This window comes from Daucus carota, chromosome 3 (genome assembly GCF_001625215.2).
Source record: "Daucus carota subsp. sativus chromosome 3, DH1 v3.0, whole genome shotgun sequence".
In the NCBI taxonomy this organism is placed as follows: Eukaryota; Viridiplantae; Streptophyta; class Magnoliopsida; order Apiales; family Apiaceae; genus Daucus; species Daucus carota.
Genome location: NC_030383.2, coordinates 48,047,177 through 48,063,955, shown reverse-complemented (window position 1 = coordinate 48,063,955; position 16,779 = coordinate 48,047,177). Strand labels below are relative to the sequence as shown.

General features: G+C 34.9%; 3 protein-coding genes across 4 annotated transcripts; 1 reads left to right on the top strand and 2 right to left on the bottom strand.

Annotated features, from left to right (window-relative positions):
- Window positions 1-1,167: 1,167 nt before the first annotated feature.
- Window positions 1,168-3,372, bottom strand: LOC108213328 (uncharacterized). 2 transcript variants are annotated; one of them, XR_010289902.1, is made up of 3 exons: window positions 2,968-3,372; window positions 1,455-2,872; window positions 1,168-1,348 (listed from the first exon to the last, which is right to left on the bottom strand). XR_010289902.1 is itself a non-coding variant. In XM_017385110.2 (2 exons), the coding sequence occupies exons 1-2, from the start codon at window positions 1,557-1,559 to the stop codon at window positions 1,265-1,267; spliced, it is 189 nt and encodes a 62-aa protein (XP_017240599.1). In that variant the 5' UTR covers window positions 1,560-2,009; the 3' UTR covers window positions 1,168-1,264. The 2 variants fall into 2 exon arrangements, 1 of the variants encoding a protein (XP_017240599.1); XM_017385110.2 differs by lacking the exon at window positions 2,968-3,372 and having other exon boundaries at window positions 1,455-2,009.
- Window positions 3,373-7,083: 3,711 nt separating this feature from the next.
- Window positions 7,084-16,644, top strand: LOC108211369 (protein KINESIN LIGHT CHAIN-RELATED 2). The gene is made up of 4 exons (XM_017382952.2): window positions 7,084-7,217; window positions 7,645-7,789; window positions 14,168-16,094; window positions 16,200-16,644. The coding sequence occupies exons 3-4, from the start codon at window positions 14,179-14,181 to the stop codon at window positions 16,396-16,398; spliced, it is 2,115 nt and encodes a 704-aa protein (XP_017238441.1). The 5' UTR covers window positions 7,084-7,217; window positions 7,645-7,789; window positions 14,168-14,178; the 3' UTR covers window positions 16,399-16,644.
- LOC108211371 (RNA exonuclease 4) lies at window positions 7,095-9,274 on the bottom strand. Its single transcript, XM_017382954.2, has 7 exons — window positions 9,018-9,274; window positions 8,782-8,933; window positions 8,535-8,668; window positions 8,206-8,429; window positions 7,884-8,090; window positions 7,691-7,771; window positions 7,095-7,335 (listed from the first exon to the last, which is right to left on the bottom strand). Exons 1-7 carry the CDS (start codon window positions 9,038-9,040, stop codon window positions 7,095-7,097), a joined length of 1,062 nt encoding a protein of 353 aa, XP_017238443.1. The 5' UTR covers window positions 9,041-9,274.
- Window positions 16,645-16,779: the final 135 nt, after the last annotated feature.

Sequence of the window (16,779 nt, the reverse complement as noted above, 5' to 3'; positions counted from 1 at the left end):
CACGATATAGCATTAATAAATATTTGGAATTATATTTCCAGATCTTGATATTTAAGACATTAATGAAGAATATAGTTATGTGCCCATAAATCATGGTTAAAAATAAGGGTAGTCATTGAAGTTCAGTACATAAAGAGACTGTTCTGAGAAAAAGGCAAAAGCTAAATAACTGTGAACGAACGATGCGTTGCTCTCTGAAATATAACGTGAGTTGTGTTTGCCTCAAGTTCGTGAAGCAACTCTTAACTGCCACAACTGCATATGTTTAGGAATACAAGATCTATCAATATGAATTTTTAGGAAGTCGCTTAAAATTAAAGGAATTGATCATCCAGCCAAGATAAAGAAGCGATGAGCCGCGACGGAAAAGAGCATGATATTGATCATGGGCTTATTGTTTACAAGAACACCAGACCCTAGTGATCTTGAGTGACAACAACAAAACTATTAATTTCCAGTTCTCCAAAGCAAATCTAGGAGGAAGCATGTAATCTTCCATTACTTCACATATCACAAGGCTGATGAAGGTTTGGGAAAAAATACCGCCCCCACAAAATGTACATCTGCAGCATTTGCAACTTACAAGTGAAGTACATAGACATTTGCAACACAGGCATTTCAAAGAAATGGCTAGTGGCTACATGTAGAAATGGAAAAAACTACTCCATCAGCCCACATACTTAATGAAACATCTCGACTTTAAGAACCTGCTTAAAGGAGCTAGAGCTTGTTCCTACACATACTTGCTCTTTATGAACGAGCCTGACTAGTTAAAGCTTTCACTATCGCTGCTAACAAGCTACTGGTAGATGATATATTTGTGACCCCATGGCCATCCGAGGACCAATTGCAGCCAAATTTCGAGTCACCTAAGAACGCTGTTCACTCCTAAACCCAATCATACACGATCAAACATAATGAAGATCCCCGCACATTTTGACATTTCTTTCCGGATCAAGTCAATCCAAGACTTGAAGACTACTTGCTTCCAGAATATAGATATGTGCTGTGCGTGTGTCCTCATTTACGCCCTAACTTAGCCTACTAACTCGCGATTTCTATAGTTCGAATAATTGATTGGTTAAACTGTGGGTAATTTGTACTATTGTCACAGGTGAATTGTAACTAGTTTGTTTAAGAGTATAGTCTTTCAACCCCATGAAAATAAAACAAGATACCAAGAAATATAAGCTTGCAAAATCTACAATGTGGATGAAACACATTTTAGAGAAAAATACATAAACAAATTAAAAATCTATAAACTCTAGGTAAACTCACTATCGATCTCACTCTTCTTCTTCTTCTTCAAATCCTCCTCGTATTTCTTCAATCTCTCATCCCACTTCGCCTGTACATAAAAAAAAAGAAAGAATTCATTTAAAAACACACACATACAAAAATTGATGATACATACAGAAGATGTTGTTGATACAGAAAGCAAAGAAATGAAAGACCTTGTAGCTAATTTCGAGGCGATGCATAACATAGAAACCAAGAACGCCGCCAAGAATAGTGCCACCCATTATTCTCATATATCCCCATGCGATTGCAGACACCATTTTTCTCTAATTTTTCTTCTTCTCTTCTTCTTCACTTTCGGATCTTGGGAATGCTTGTTCAGTTTATGTGGGCTTTGGTTCGTGGTATTTTTTTTACAGTTTGATAGTTTTTGGATATTATCGTCAAGCCCAGTCTAGAAAGCCCGTTCAAACTTGGGTAGTTCAGATAAATCCAGAGCGTCTGAGGTCATCGTACTTGGAAATGTCGGACATGTTTTTGTATTATAAATTATAAACAATATTTAATATTATATACGAATATTGTATTGTAATTTAAATGGGGAAAACAATATTTTCTTCATGTATCTCAGTCCAGAGGGTAAAAAGATCTGCCGGGGTGTTCAATTGTGATTTTAATGAATTAACGGTGACCTATGAATTATAATGTATCATATGTGATTTTCATTTTACATGGAATTATAATAGAATATCGCAAAGACAATACACAATTTTTAGATTAAGTACAATACTTCAAAATTTCATTAATTATGATGAAATTTCAAAAAATATAAAATTTGTGTAATCCCACAAAATTCATCCACATAATCCATTATATAAACTTCCAAAAAAATCAATCAAAATTTAAATACTATCAAAAAAACTTTTGAAGAATATACTATCAAATTTTTAAAATTTTAAAATAATCTCAATCAAATATTTAAACAAAATTCAAGTTCAATAAATAACAATAAATTAATTGGATGATTTAAAATTTCAATTGAATACCCCAAACTTTTGATATGTTTTTCAAAAACTTGAATCAAATACAAATAAATTTAATAAATGAGAAAACTGGTAAACAAAAGTTTATGATTAATGTCTCTATTCCGAAATAAATTTAATAAATGAGAAAACTGGTAAACAAAAGTTTATGATTAATGTCTCTATTCCGAAAAAGAAGACTCATAAATTACTAATCGGAAGTATCTTTTTGATGCACCTTAAATTAGGTGAAAAGTAAAAAAAAACGCTAAAAAGTAACGGAAAACACATGTAAAGGGAACGGAGGAAGCATTCAACTGCCACACCCAGGCCCTCGGGGTTATGATAGGAAAGAGCATGATATTAATAGATAGATTTGGTTGATGGTTAGTGGTTTGTTTTGTTAAAAATAACCACAGCCCTTAGTTTAGGTAAAAATAACATAATTACACATCACACTGGCAAAACTGGGAGGTAGCATTTAGACTTCCATTACCTGGCAGGCGACGACTTCCAAAAACAAACAGCTACAAGAATGTACAAATATAGCACTTACAAGCCACACAGCCATTTGCAGCACTAGCAAATCAAGGCCATGGCTACTTGGAGAACTAGAAAAGAGCAACTAAATCAGCACGAATACTTAACCAAACATCTCAACATTGTGTCTCAAGCACTCAAGCTCAGTTGTAAACACACGACAAACCTTTTTAAACAAGGTAGAGCGTCTTCCTTCACAGACTTGTCAAGCTCAACTCGTTATGAACAAGCCTGACTCAGAACTTTTTTTCTTGATGCTGACAAGCCTGTATACCGACTCAGAGCCCGTTTACAAGAAAATTGGGGTACGTCTTAATAATGTACGAGGAAATGGTCACAGTAAAAGAATTAAAAATCATCAAATGCCATTTGTTTTTTCAAATAATACCAATTTTTTTGGTAGAATATCAAAATTTGTGTTACATGAATGAGTAAACTGACACATAAGATTTCATTGGAAGCACAAAATGTACTCTTCATTAGGATATTCCAAAAATTATTTAAAAATACATGTAAAAGTAACTTTAAGAGGTAGTTTCCCAGAATCTGCATTCAAACTTAAAGGCCATGTTATAGTGGGGTTGCAAATCCTGCACCAAACAATATAAGGGGGGGAAAAAAACTTTAAAATTTCATTTTGCTAGAAGAAAATAAAAGTATTACACAAAAACAATTTAGAAACATTATAAACATAAAATGCAAAAACAAGTCACAGTAATGAATTTTTAGTACAATATATGATATATAGTTTCACAGTATGCATGAGAGATTTGATGACATTTGACTTGTTAGGAGATAATAGAAATACCACATTTCTCCAAATACACACACACACACACGTCTTCAACCTCTTATGATGACGAGAGGAGCAATATTGCCCTGTCAGTAAGTGCAACCCCCCCCCCCCCGGGCTGTAGTTATTATCACTGATTTTTTATATAGTATTTTTTATACAAGCATGATCTGGGAAGTTTTTATTCAAACAAAAGCCACAGTAACAGAAAAGGTATTACGATATCTATTAGTATTAACTATTAAGTATTAGAGAATACACTAAAGATTTGATGCAATCGGCTTATTTAAGTTGAAATGGTCAATTACAAAAGAAAATAATGTCCGCCTATTTAAGTCATACATTGTCCTCTTTCCTTTCCCCCTCAGAACTTACAATAATTTTGAGGCCTATGCTGCTGAAGAATTTATAGTTGATTTCAGATCCTCAGATGAATATTAATGAAATAACTAATTCAGCATTAGCATCAGGAAGCTACAACTTTAATAATTTTTTAGTGCAGATTAGGATTCAAATACTCCATACAAATATAAGTCATCTAGTCCCGCACCTGAAAATTGGCAATCAATAAACTTTTCTGCTAAGCCATAGTTCCAATATATCGAATATCATTTAGTATTTTCTAGCCATTTCAAACAAAATCATGCACATATACTATATTCCAACACATTATACATACATAAAAGGAAGCAGAGCATATCAAAATCGATACACATGACATTCAAATAATAATTCCAGGCAAAAACTGAAGTGGTAAATAATATCACCTTCCGAAAGCGTGCCCCATTGGCCAACCTTAGAGGCCAACATAGAAGTCAGCAATGCCGAAGCGGTCGCAGAGTGAAAAGGCATCAGCGACTCAATTCCCCCACTTAATTCCACTGGTATCCTACAAATTCGCCACAATTCAACAAACTCACATGATTACTCAAAGCAAATATACGTCAATTGTAAATATGAATACATAAGCATATGTGAAATGAGACCTGGAGGTGAAAAGGGGGTTTAAGCGACACGAGGGACGAAATGAAGGGGTGGGAGATGCGAAGCCACCGAGATGGGGAGATTGTAGTGATGGTGAAGAGCATTTTTGAGTTCGATTAAGTATGGATTTGAGGGATGTGATTGTTGATTTTTGAACTGCTTTTCTTGCTGTATTCAACGCCATTGATGATCTGTTTGCTCAGGGTTTAAACCCTACGCTTGTTATTAAACCCTAGCTTTTTTTGACCCGGTTGATTCAAGAAAACTAGAAAAGCCCGTACCAACGACCCGTCTTGACGAGTTTGTAAACTCCGTTCGGGCAAGTTAAAAAAGTATAACTTTTTATTTAAGATAAAGAGTTGGATTAAAAATTAGAACTGTTAAAAAATGATAAAGAGGTGGATTAAAAATGATTAATTTTTATAACAACTTGTTTATGCTTCTAAAATGCTGGATAATATAACGTGAATTCACAAAATTACATTTATGTCATTTAAAAATTTATCTCAAATTAACTTCTAATTTTAAGTCAAATTCTGACTTATTTTTATTTCAAGTCGACTTCTGAATTATTACACGCACATATATATAAAATGGCTCAAAGTCCGTCAAGACGAAGGGGCTCATTATAACTCGTTATCTACACAATCATGAATGACGCTCAGAAAAGTATTAGTATTTTGAGTTAATTACAGTTTGTAATCCTTAATTTCAGCTAAAAAATACATAAGTATCTATGTTTTTTTTTTTTGCAATTTGCAATTTAAACTTTATAATCCTTGCATTTTCTAGTCCCAGCTTGTTTTTCTGTTAAAAATCGTCTTCAAAGTTATTTTTCTATTTTTTATGGGTTCGTTTGTCTTACCCTATTTTTAAAAAATAAGTCATTTATTTATAGAAAAATATGAAAATATATAGTTTCTTTCAAGTTCAGCCAAACACAATTTAGATAAACACTTTTCATATTTTTCAGGAATATTCTTTCATGAATTACTTTTTATCTGGGATGTGCTTAGGAGAATTTGAAAAGAAGTACTCCATACATTTTATAAATAAATGATTTATATTTAAAAATTAAGATAAGACAAATAAAATCATAAAAATACAAATATATAATGTTAGTCACAATTTTTAAAAGAAAAAGCGATTTTAGATTATGAAATGCAGGGATTATAAAATGGGTTTGTCTAGTGTGCCCATTGACGCATGCTAAGTACCAAATTATATAAGTTTAGGACATTTTGATTGGCGTGGTTGTTGCATTTGCAAGGAGTTCATCATTATTAAAAAATGAGAGCCAATCAAAATGAGTCAAATTTATAATTTTTAGTGTTTAGCATGTGCACATGGACACACGCTAGAAAAACCGTTATAAATTTAGGCATAAACTGTCGATAAGTACTGTTGTGTCTTTGAGTCGCAATCAAGTTTAACAAACTTTAATTAACTCTGGTATTTACACTATTTTGAATTCGGAGATGGAAGGCTTGGGTTAATAGCCGAGTATGGTTCGTCTGGAAGTGTGTTGAAGTTTGGAACAGAGTACAGTGCTCCTGAGATCAATGATGATTCAGAGTACATTTCATTTCCTCTCCGTTGTGCTATCAATGAATCTGTAACCCTTTTTTTGAGGCTCTCATTTTTTACTTGTCTTCAATGTAAAATTTTGCTTGTAATTAATTGAAATTGGATTACATGAGTTCATTTCACAATATTAGATTTATCTCCTTGAAAACTATGGACGTAGAGATATCCTTTATACATTAGTACTGCAGTACAGTTTTTGCAATTTGTACAAGATGACTATTAATAAAACTTCAGTGGCTTGTAGAGTAATTTTGATAATGTGTCTTGCTTTACCAAAACCTGTTTACATATGACCATAATCTTTGAACAAGAAATCATTTTGTATTGCATAAGAAAAGGCCCTGTCTAGGCTAAGGTTTTTGCATATGTAGAGTTCATAACTGCGTAGCACCAGGCATTTGTAATGTACTCCTGCGAAACTAGAACCTTTATTTCCAATACGTCGTCCAAAAAAACAGAGAATTAAGATCTTTTTAATTGTTGACGATGTAGACCACGGCAAAAGAAACTACATTCTACAGTTGAGAAATATAATACATCAGAAGGGAAGAAAGAAACAAAAGATAGAATGATAGATCAGCAATTGCTAGATTCAGAATATTATGCTTAGGTGCCAGAAAAGTTTTAAAACTATAATTACCTGAAAATATAATGTGTTAGATATGATGATAGATCTGAAGTTTTTCACTTGACTTTCGTTTAAATATTTTGGTTGAAACATCGATGCCATATCATATATTTCTCTTCTGAAAATTTGAAGTACATAAATTCTGATTTCATCAGATACATAAACTAATTGGAAAATGATTGGGAGTGTTACATATCTATACTCCCCATTATTTATACTTAATAAGAAGGATCATTGTCACTTTGCTTAGGTCTCCTTGCCTAAATCCCCATGCATTTTGTCTGTTTCAGGTGCATGCATTTCATATATCCCGAGAATCCAAGCACCAGCAATAGTAATCGGACCTTGAAAGTGCTAACAGGTCATCTGGACTCATCCTTTCAAGCTCATTTTGCCTCCATGAAGCAAAATTATTTCGATGAGGGTCAGTAACTTGAGGGAAGTCCTCAATTTTGTGACGTTGGTACTTCATTCGCTTGTACAGCCTCATTGTTGCCACACAGTCTTCATAAGGGTCTTGTATACCTGTTTGAATGTCGTAACTGAAAAAGGAGAAAGAGAAAATAATTAAATTTAATTTTCTACTGTACTCCATAATAAACTTAAGAAGAACATCATATCCCCTGGTTTGTAGTTGCACATATATTCTGAAGTACTACCTAACATGAGAATGATGTTTCGGTGGAGCTAGATGCTTCAGTATCTAAATAACATTTTCTGAAGAGAAAAATAATACTATTTAAATTAGCAAAGGTTGATGATTAACCATCAACTACCTGAGGAAATGTTTGCAAGTTAAAATTTCTATAATGACCGCCTATGCTTTATACTTTTGTGTTTTTTTTTTGTAGAAACAACAAGAGTTGCATATACTGATTGAGTAATTATGGAAGTTACCCAAGATATGCTTTTGCTAGGTACTTGAGTGAGTTGCTGAGCTTGCTGGTTTTCATTAATGGAGGATATTTTGCTGTATCTCTGCGCCAAAAATCAAAGGTAACTTATGTTATTTATTTGTGTCTAGATATTGAATTGTGCAAAGTTACAATACTTGTGTTTCTGTGTTTGTGAAATATATGGAGTACTTTACCTAATCATCATTCCTGGAAAATCCACCTCTAAACATTTGAGATCATGATCTAAACCGTGACCAACAAGAATTCGCGCTTTTCCACCCTTGGGACGGATCTTCCATAATGGTTCTCCATTGCTCAGGAAGTCTTGAATTTTTTTTTGGACTTGCCTCACTCCCATTGCATCTTTCAACATCTCTGGTCGTATCCCCGTTGTTTCAAACCTAATAATATCCCATCATTTTTCATTAACAGAAACACACACAAATTGTACGAATATAGTTTTTATTTTCTTGTTGATCAGATAGTCACAAAAACTTCATATTTATGCTTAATTACCTGTAGTGAGTGACAGGAAGGTGAGGCCTGACATAGGTATGGAAGATAGTGTTTTCATATTCATCAATAAGACAAACCCTTGCACAAAGATCCAAGGAGCCGTCACTCCCACCACCAACCATCTTGCAAGCTAGTGCAACCACTCTTCCTCCTCTTCCACCTCCATTTTCATGATTTCTCATGTCGTCAAAAATTCCTAAGTTTGCCATGCGATATGTTAAGCCCTGAAAGAATTTAGCAAGTAAATTAGTTACATATGGTTAATTTGATACTATTTTTGTGCATAGCAAAGCTACAAGAATGATTAGTTCATAGCATATACAACTTACATTGACATTTGTGCGTGAGAGCTGACATGAATTAAGGTGTGCTTTAAGAGCATTACGGCTGCTAAATATGTCAAGACAAATGTGACATCCACGCTCTTTAAATATCCTTTCACATTCTACTTTTGGCAATGGCCCTGAGATCACAGGTTAATCAAGAATTTAAAAAGATGTATCACTGCATAGGAACTTAACAAGGCAAGATAAAAATGAAAGAGAATAAATATCTGTATGTGTTTTACATAGATACCTATTAGGTGTTCCCTGAGAGATTCGTGTGAACGGCAATGTTTCTTACAAATGCCACACATGGGTTCATGGCCTGAATGGTATGAGGTCCTCATGTGTTCCACTAGGTGCTCCATTTTGTTGAACTGTCTATAGCATGCCCGGCACTTGTTCCTGAAATCACATGACTTAATTAGGATCACCTTTGCCGTAATTTAACCATTATATACAGCATTAGAGGAGGAGAATGATAAGAACCTTAGAGATTCGGCAGACTCCATTTCTTCAGAATGAGGTGATTAACCAACTGCTAGACTGTTACTAGAGATATAGCTGTGTTGTAGTCTGTAGACTTGGGAAAGAAGAGTATAGATGTGCTATATATTTATAGTTGGATACATGTAGATATTGCTAGTTATTTTCTGCTCTAGACAAGTCAGACAATCCAAAATTCCTAATTGATCCAGACCCCATAATACAAACTTTATTTGATTCGGGATGCATGACGACATTTCTGAACTTCAAATAAATCATATATTATGGAACAAGCTAGGGTACATCAAATTTTACACGTATGTTACCTGTTCCAGTTTTAGACAAGACATGCATTCTGAACAACAGGGTGATTAAATCTGTGCACATTATTTGTGTTAACTTTGGATGAATCACCTGTTCCAGTTTTAGACAGAATAACAGAGTGTCATTACATTTGTGTACATTATTTATGTTAACTTTGAATGAGTCACAACACAGTGAGATACTGAAACAAATTGTTCACAGAGTCGCCTAAGGATCGATACACACTCCACGGTCCACATACACTTGGTAAGATCACCCAGCACAAATTTTGTGGGAGTCTAAATTCGAATTTCCCAATTGTCCAATAGTTTTTTGCCCTGTATATTTCCTTGCTACGATTGCTTTTTCCTGCATAATCATTTGTATGGGCAGTCGTGCGGCTATTCTGAGACTTTTGTTTCCTACCAGCCTTCGACCTTTTTTCTGAACAATTTGCAAGCTCAGTTAATTTTATGATACAGACTACTGTACTGGACTGTTGGTAGTAACTAAAGTACACACACAGAATATATAGCAAGGTTGCCGACTTGGAGTCTTGGACAAATACATATATATATAGTTGTATGCATTAAGTGGTGATCAGATAATCTGTCAAAAAAGAAAAAGAAAAAAAAAGTGGTGATCAGATAAATGGATGAGTTGCTTTACTTAACTAATGTCCTTGATGAGATACCTAGAGTCCTAGACTTGCATTAGTTTAGTATATCGTTGTTGTCTCCTTATCAGATAAAAAGTGTTGCTTTACTTAAACGGTTTTTAGTATGTGTCCATGGGCACATGCTAAGTACTAAATTTTATAGCTATATATACTAGAATTTAGTACTCAGCATGTGCTCATGGACACACTAGACAAGCTGTTACTTAAAATATGTTGACATGATCAGCTACAACCATGCCGGGGCTGATCCTCTCTCTAATCCCGGCTCCGGCTGATTAATGTGTGAAGTAGGATCCTTGCAGCCTACATTGCCTGTTACTCACAGAATCTGGATGAAGAAGTGCTACATGCATGCCAAGTAACAATAAACAAAACCTTAAACAGAGGTTATTAATACCTAGGATCTGGATTCTAATGTATGCAGCGTCAAATACGTGTTTAGTGTTGGAATCAATTGAAGATAAAGTGACAGATTATACTAGATAGAGATGACAGGCAATGCAGCAAGAGACAGATCTTAGTAGGGGCAAGGGGGCAACTGACCCCCTAAATTTTATTTTATTTTAATATTATACATATTTTTTTTACAAAAAATTTGACCCCTTAACTTTATAATCAGATCCGCCACTGAATACAGCAGGTTTATCAACATCTCTTTGCAACCTAGTGGGAGGGGGAGGGCTTTGACTTGAATATATATAAAAAGTTAAAAACAGACACACGAGTAAGAATATTACGTATTCTGGGATATGCGGCATTAGAAAGACCGGCCTTTTAGGAGGATAAGTAATGAAGACCAAACTTTTGACCAAGCAATAATATAGCAGAGAAATATTCAAGGGGCCAGAAATACCAGATTCTTGCTTTAAAAGATGCCCACACATGCGAGGGCTAAAAAGACAGGGGATTGAGAATATTTTTTACGTTTGGTCCATTTGCAATGGCCACTGCATCTTAAATTCTACTGCCAGTTTTCAACCAGTCACCTTTTTCATTCGAATGTCAAACCCATTATTTTGCAGATTTGAATGTTTTTTTGTCTTGGTTAAATTTGTGGGAGCATTGGATTCACAGCCGTGAGGCCCGTGACATCAAAATCACAACTCACGCATTGTATACATCCACTAGCCAGCTATCTGGTGTCCCTTGAAAGACGACCATGACGTGCATTCCATCTCCGATTTTTAACAATACCGACCGACAGACTCGTGAGCTATGGTGCCGGTCAAACGGGTTGTTCGAACTGTTTCGTGCTGGTTCAAAGATTACTCCTTCCTATCCTGTTATGTGTCTTGTTTTGACTATTGAAAAGTCAAATTATATATATGTTTTTGGAAGAAAAAAAAATGATACCTCATATAGATATTATAGATTATAAAATGATTTTACAAACAACATTAGAACACTCCAATCTAAAAATTTAACAGAACAAAACGCATCAACGTATTATGAAATTTTAATAAGATGGTTGAAATCCTACAATATTCTTATGTTTATAATGTGAAAATTACATTTAATATATGTGAAATTCCTCTGAGACAGAGTGTGAGAGTGAGAGTGTCCTCGTGGAAACAGGCTTTGCCGCCCTTACGTTTGATCTCAAAAATCACGGGTTCGAACCTCATCAGCTCCTGGGCGTTCATCCGAACTGAAGAGACAATGGGATGATTTGAAGAAAAGGGATCGGGTTCCGGTGCGTATCGCAGAGAAGTTCCTACCCATAGGGTCTTATCGCTTGGTTTGTCCAATTTACCAAATTGTGTCCTAGGCAGATTAGGGTGTCTTATAATATGTTTTTTGAAAAAATTCCTCCGACACTCGAGATTCATGGGAACTCAGAGAAGCTTCTTCTAATAAGATAAATAAAACACTAAATATTATAATTTTGACTCACTTTGATTGGTTTTTATTTTCTAAAGATGGTTACACTTTACATGTATAACAACCACGTCAATTTAAATATCTTAAACATATAAAATTCATTACTTAACACGTCAATCAAAATATTTCAAATTTATAAAATTTAATACTACCTTCATCCCAAATTAGATGTCTCCGTTGACTTTGTGCACGTAACTTTAGGTGCATTGATCGTCTACTTCCGAAATTTATTTTTTCTTTTATAAATGAAAATTTCATATTTTAATTTTTATTTGCAAAAATAAAATTTTAAAAATAAATCACGTATCTATGCGGTCAATGAACCTTAAATTGCGTGTCCAAAATCAATGGGACCATCTAATTTGGGATGGAGGGAGTACTTAGTATACGTGCATCACACACCCGTGACAAACCTTCTTCAAAATGGTTACTCGCCCCGTGTTAGGAAATGGTACCTTGATATTCTGAAAATTGATAGTCGCAGGAAAGAATATAAAGTAATCATAACGGTGCCTATCTATGTGATTCGAGATTTTTAATGGGCTCAATCAAAGATGTGGCTGGTAGATTACCCACCTCAACGGCCCAATAATTTGCTTGTTTGTTTACACAAGACAAGAAAAGTTGGTCGTTTTTACCAAAATTATACTTGGCATTATCTCGGACTAGAGAGTCCAAATGCACACCAAAATGTTAAAATATAAAAATCCAACACACAATGCCTCCAACTACAAGTAGATACAGGATCACAGGAGCACCATCAAAATATTCCTAACTAGTTCGTCTATTTATATATATACAAAGGTCAGTAATTAAATATAAATTTTAAATAATAATCATATAAAAATAGTCTTCTACTAATATTATTCACTTTCTGGACCATATCATATAAAAATGGGCTAAATACCTGATCTCAATTTTTTATTATTAAACTTCATTTCCACTACACTCCATTTACGTCTTGTCAAAACCCATCTCGATACTCATAAATTCTTCATATTTTTAAAAATATCGGTGTGTATTTAAAAATTTGTAATAGAATGGGATTGTATATACACATACATTTATGATATTTATTAAGAACCAAGCTTGATTTTTTATTTGTTTTAAGGATAAGAAGATATATTAATTTAATTGCACTCTTCACCCACAATCAATTACCAGCCCGGCACCTTATTCCTTGACCTAATTATCAATATATCATGCAGTAGTTGTGTCGGTCAATCTAATTATTATTTTCAAACTGTATTAAATAATCGAGCCTTATTAAACTTTGTTACTTATAATTTTCTCAAGCACCACCTTCCATGACTGCATTTAGTCATTTATCATAATAAGGCCAACTCAAAGTCGAATGGCTTGATATAGGTATATAAAATTCACATTGAGAAGACTTTTATTTAATCATTAACATTTAAAAGTATTCAACAATCAACATTTTAAATCAAAAATCGTAGAAGATAAAACCGAAAGTGTAACCGGTTTTGAAACAAATCCTCTGTCTCACGCCCCGTTTAAATTGCAACTGCAGTTGCTGAACTTCAAATATGACAACCAATATGTTTAGGAAATACAGTAAAATAGATCACGGATAACGTCATTCTCTGTCGTCCCAGTCCCAGGGTCGAATATTGACTCACTCGGAGAATTTATTTGGGTTCGAGAAATACAGCCAAAAATAATTAATACAAATCTCTCTCTCTACCCTCTGCAAGACAACAAATCTCATCCATACCAACAATTACAATATTCATTTTTTATACAACATAAACAGACAGTCTCTTGCAACTACTGCAGAGAATATTTTTTGTGAATCATCAACTCCGTGGGTTTATTATAATTTGGACGTTAAGCCCAAAAATGCCCTCACCAGCTTCAACAACATTATATTCCTGCAAATCAACTTGTATTTAAGAGAGTTTCTTCATGTACATATCATTTCATCCCATCAATTTCTTTCTCTCTGCAAATACAAGTACACCATTCCATTCTTCTTTGTGAACTTTTTGTTGGATCAAATAAGGTATGAATCTTTCAGTTACATTTACTTTTTTTGTAACCAGACTATTACAGGTTTCGTACATTGCCTTGTGTTTGTACAACTTTGCTTGATTTTCAACTTATTGAACTGTCTCATGTTGTTTTGGTCACCCTTTAAGCCTTAAATCACTTGAATGAGTACTTAAACGTATCAACTTTTTTGCTAAATAGTTACAAAAAGATATTCTGGTAATTGAAGTAATGATTGATTTCAGCATGAATTTTGGTACATGGTGTTTTTTATTTGCAGAATTTGAGTAGATGGCTGAGCTAAAGCTTGTTATGGATGGATTGGACTCGATTGAGCTAGGTGGTCACTATGTGCCACACAAGGACATATTCATCGTAACGTCCCCAAGGAGTCCCTTGAGCGGTGCGCACAGTCCTGAAAGTGATTCTATTGGGCTAGTCTTGGATGGAGTTGTTAAGAACTCTATAGAGCAGCTCTATAGCAATGTCTGTGACATACAGAGCTCGGACCAGTCGCCTTCGCAGTATAGCATGCTGTCCTATGGCCACGATTCAAGAATTGATTCGGAACTGAGGTATTTTGCTGGAGGGGAATATGCTGATGTTGAGACAACAAAGGAGATAGTGTTGATGAACAATGAACCAGTGGAAACTAAAGTTCCTGCTGAGATAGAAAATCGACAGAGTAGTGAAAAGGCTGTGAAATGTAAGAAAATCCCCTCGTTTACCAATGCTAAATCTTCACATATCCACTCTGGAAAACCCCAAATTGTGAGTTCAAGGAGAAAGTCTTTACGTGATGGGTCTCCTCCTGTTAAGAATGTGAAAACAGGGAGTCCATTAGGAGTGGTGAAGCAGGTGAATAATTCCAAGGTTTCTTCCGAGGGAGGATATCTTGGTCCTTATTTACTTAAAAGGACGAGAGATTTGCTTTCTTTGGGGAAAGATTCTGAGAAAGTTCTTGCATTGGCGCTACGAGCAAAGAATGCATTTGAGGCTTGTGCAGATGGGAAGCCAAATTTGGAGTTTGTTATGTGCTTACATGTTGTAGCAGCGCTGTACTGCAGTATGGGGAAGCACAATGAGGCAATTCCGCTTCTTGAGCATTCGGTTGAGATCCCCATAATGGATGAAGGCGAAAATCATGCACTTGCTAAGTTTTCTGGGTGTATGCAGCTAGGGGATACATATGCAATGCTTGGCCAAATTGAGAATGCTATAGTGTGGTACACAGCAGGTTTGGAGATTCAAATGCAAGTTCTAGGAGAAAACGACCCTCGATTTGGAGAGACTTGCAGGTATGTATCTGAAGCTCATGTTCAGATTTTGCAATTTGATGAGGCTGAGAAGCTTTGTCAGAGAGCTCTTGACATATATAAGGATAAGGGGTCGCAGGCTTCTCTGCAACAAGCCGCTAATAGTAGACTTATGGGACTCATCTGCGAGGCAAAAGGAGATTATGAAACTGCCCTTGAGCATTATGTCTTGGCAAGCATGTACATGGCTGAAAAGGGTCAAGAAGCAGATGTAGCATCTATTAATCGCAACATTGGTGATGCTTATCTAAATTTGGCAAGGTATGATGATGCTATTTTTTCTTATCAGAAAGCGCTCACCATGTTTAAGCCCGCTAAAGGAGAAAATCATCCATTAGTTGCTTCAGTTTTTGTTCGCCTGGCTAATTTGTACAACAAGATCGGGAAATGTAGTGAAGCAAAATCTTACTGCAAAAATGCACTTAGAATTTACATGAACCCTGTCCCCGGTAGTTCCCTGGAAGAGATTTCTAGTGGCCTAATCGAAGTTTCTGGCATCTATGAATCTTTGAATGATTTAGATCAGTCAGTAAGTTTACTGCATAAGGCTTCCAAATTATATGATGGCAACGTGTGCCACCAAAGCACATTGGCTGTAATTGAAGCCCAGATTGGAGTATTGAATTTTATGAAACAGAATCATTCTGAATCTTACAAATGCTTAAAGAATGCTATTGCAAAGTTTAGGTCTGTTGGTGACAACAAATCTGCATTATTTGCTACCACTCTAAACCAATTGGGACTTGCATGCCTACGTCTGGATGTGCTCGATGAAGCTGCAAATATGTTTGAAGAGGCAAGGAGCATCTTGGAGGCTGAATATGGACCGTATCACCCTGACTCACTTGGAGTCTATAGGAATCTTTCAGGCACTTATGATGCCATGGGCAGGTAACTATGTTTCAATAAATTATATCAATATATCTCTGTCTATCATTTTACACTTTAAACAGAATATGGATAATCTAATATAATTTTTCTTGCTGTACCATGCAGGAGGAGTGATGCAATTGCAATCTTGGAACTTATAGTTGCGACAAGTGAAGAAAAGCTTGGGATAGCAACTTCTGATGTGGAAGTTGATAAGATGATGTTATCTGAATTAGTAAAAGAAGCAGGCCCACTTAGGAACAGGAGATACAGGTCGTCTGAAACCCTCCTCGACACCAATGCCACTTTAGTACCAGAAGAATAAATAAAGGAATTTGTGATGAAACAACAATTATTTCTTAAATTTAAGTAAGTTGAAAGTAAATACTAGGTGGTTGATTTATTTGTTTAGTTTCTGTTGCAAAATTTATAAGCAACTTAATTATGTTCTGATGGAAAAGGTATTGTATCTAGTTGTGTAAGTTGATGAAATTTATTTGTGAATAAGTTCTTTCCTTTTGCTATTATTTGGACATAATAAAATGGTTAGTTTACTGATTAAGAAGAAGAATTTGTGGATTTTCCTTGCATATGTTCCTGCACCAATCTCAGTAGACCTTTAACTCTTTAAATTTACTTTCTCATAGATAAGTGAAGCACTAGCCTTTCTTATTTCACGTCTGGTATAAGATTAGCTGTTTCTAAT

What these genes read in the sequence shown, in the direction of transcription:
- LOC108211371 (XM_017382954.2), bottom strand. Translation starts at nt 9,040, where the DNA reads ATGGAGTCTGCCGAATCTCTAAG. An exon ending in GAGTCTGCCGAATCTCTAAG is followed by an intron (nt 8,934 to 9,017) that starts GTTCTTATCATT and finishes ATGTGATTTCAG; the next exon opens with GAACAAGTGCCGGGCATGCT. An exon ending in TTTCCAGGAATGATGATTAG is followed by an intron (nt 7,772 to 7,883) that starts GTAAAGTACTCC and finishes TTTTTGGCGCAG; the next exon opens with AGATACAGCAAAATATCCTC.
- LOC108213328 (XM_017385110.2), bottom strand. Translation starts at nt 1,559, where the DNA reads ATGGTGTCTGCAATCGCATGGGGATATATGAGAATAATGGGTGGCACT. An exon ending in GCCTCGAAATTAGCTACAAG is followed by an intron (nt 1,349 to 1,454) that starts GTCTTTCATTTC and finishes TTTTATGTACAG; the next exon opens with GCGAAGTGGGATGAGAGATT.
- LOC108211369 (XM_017382952.2), top strand. Translation starts at nt 14,179, where the DNA reads ATGGCTGAGCTAAAGCTTGTTATGGATGGATTGGACTCGATTGAGCTA. An exon ending in ACTTATGATGCCATGGGCAG is followed by an intron (nt 16,095 to 16,199) that starts GTAACTATGTTT and finishes TGTACCATGCAG; the next exon opens with GAGGAGTGATGCAATTGCAA.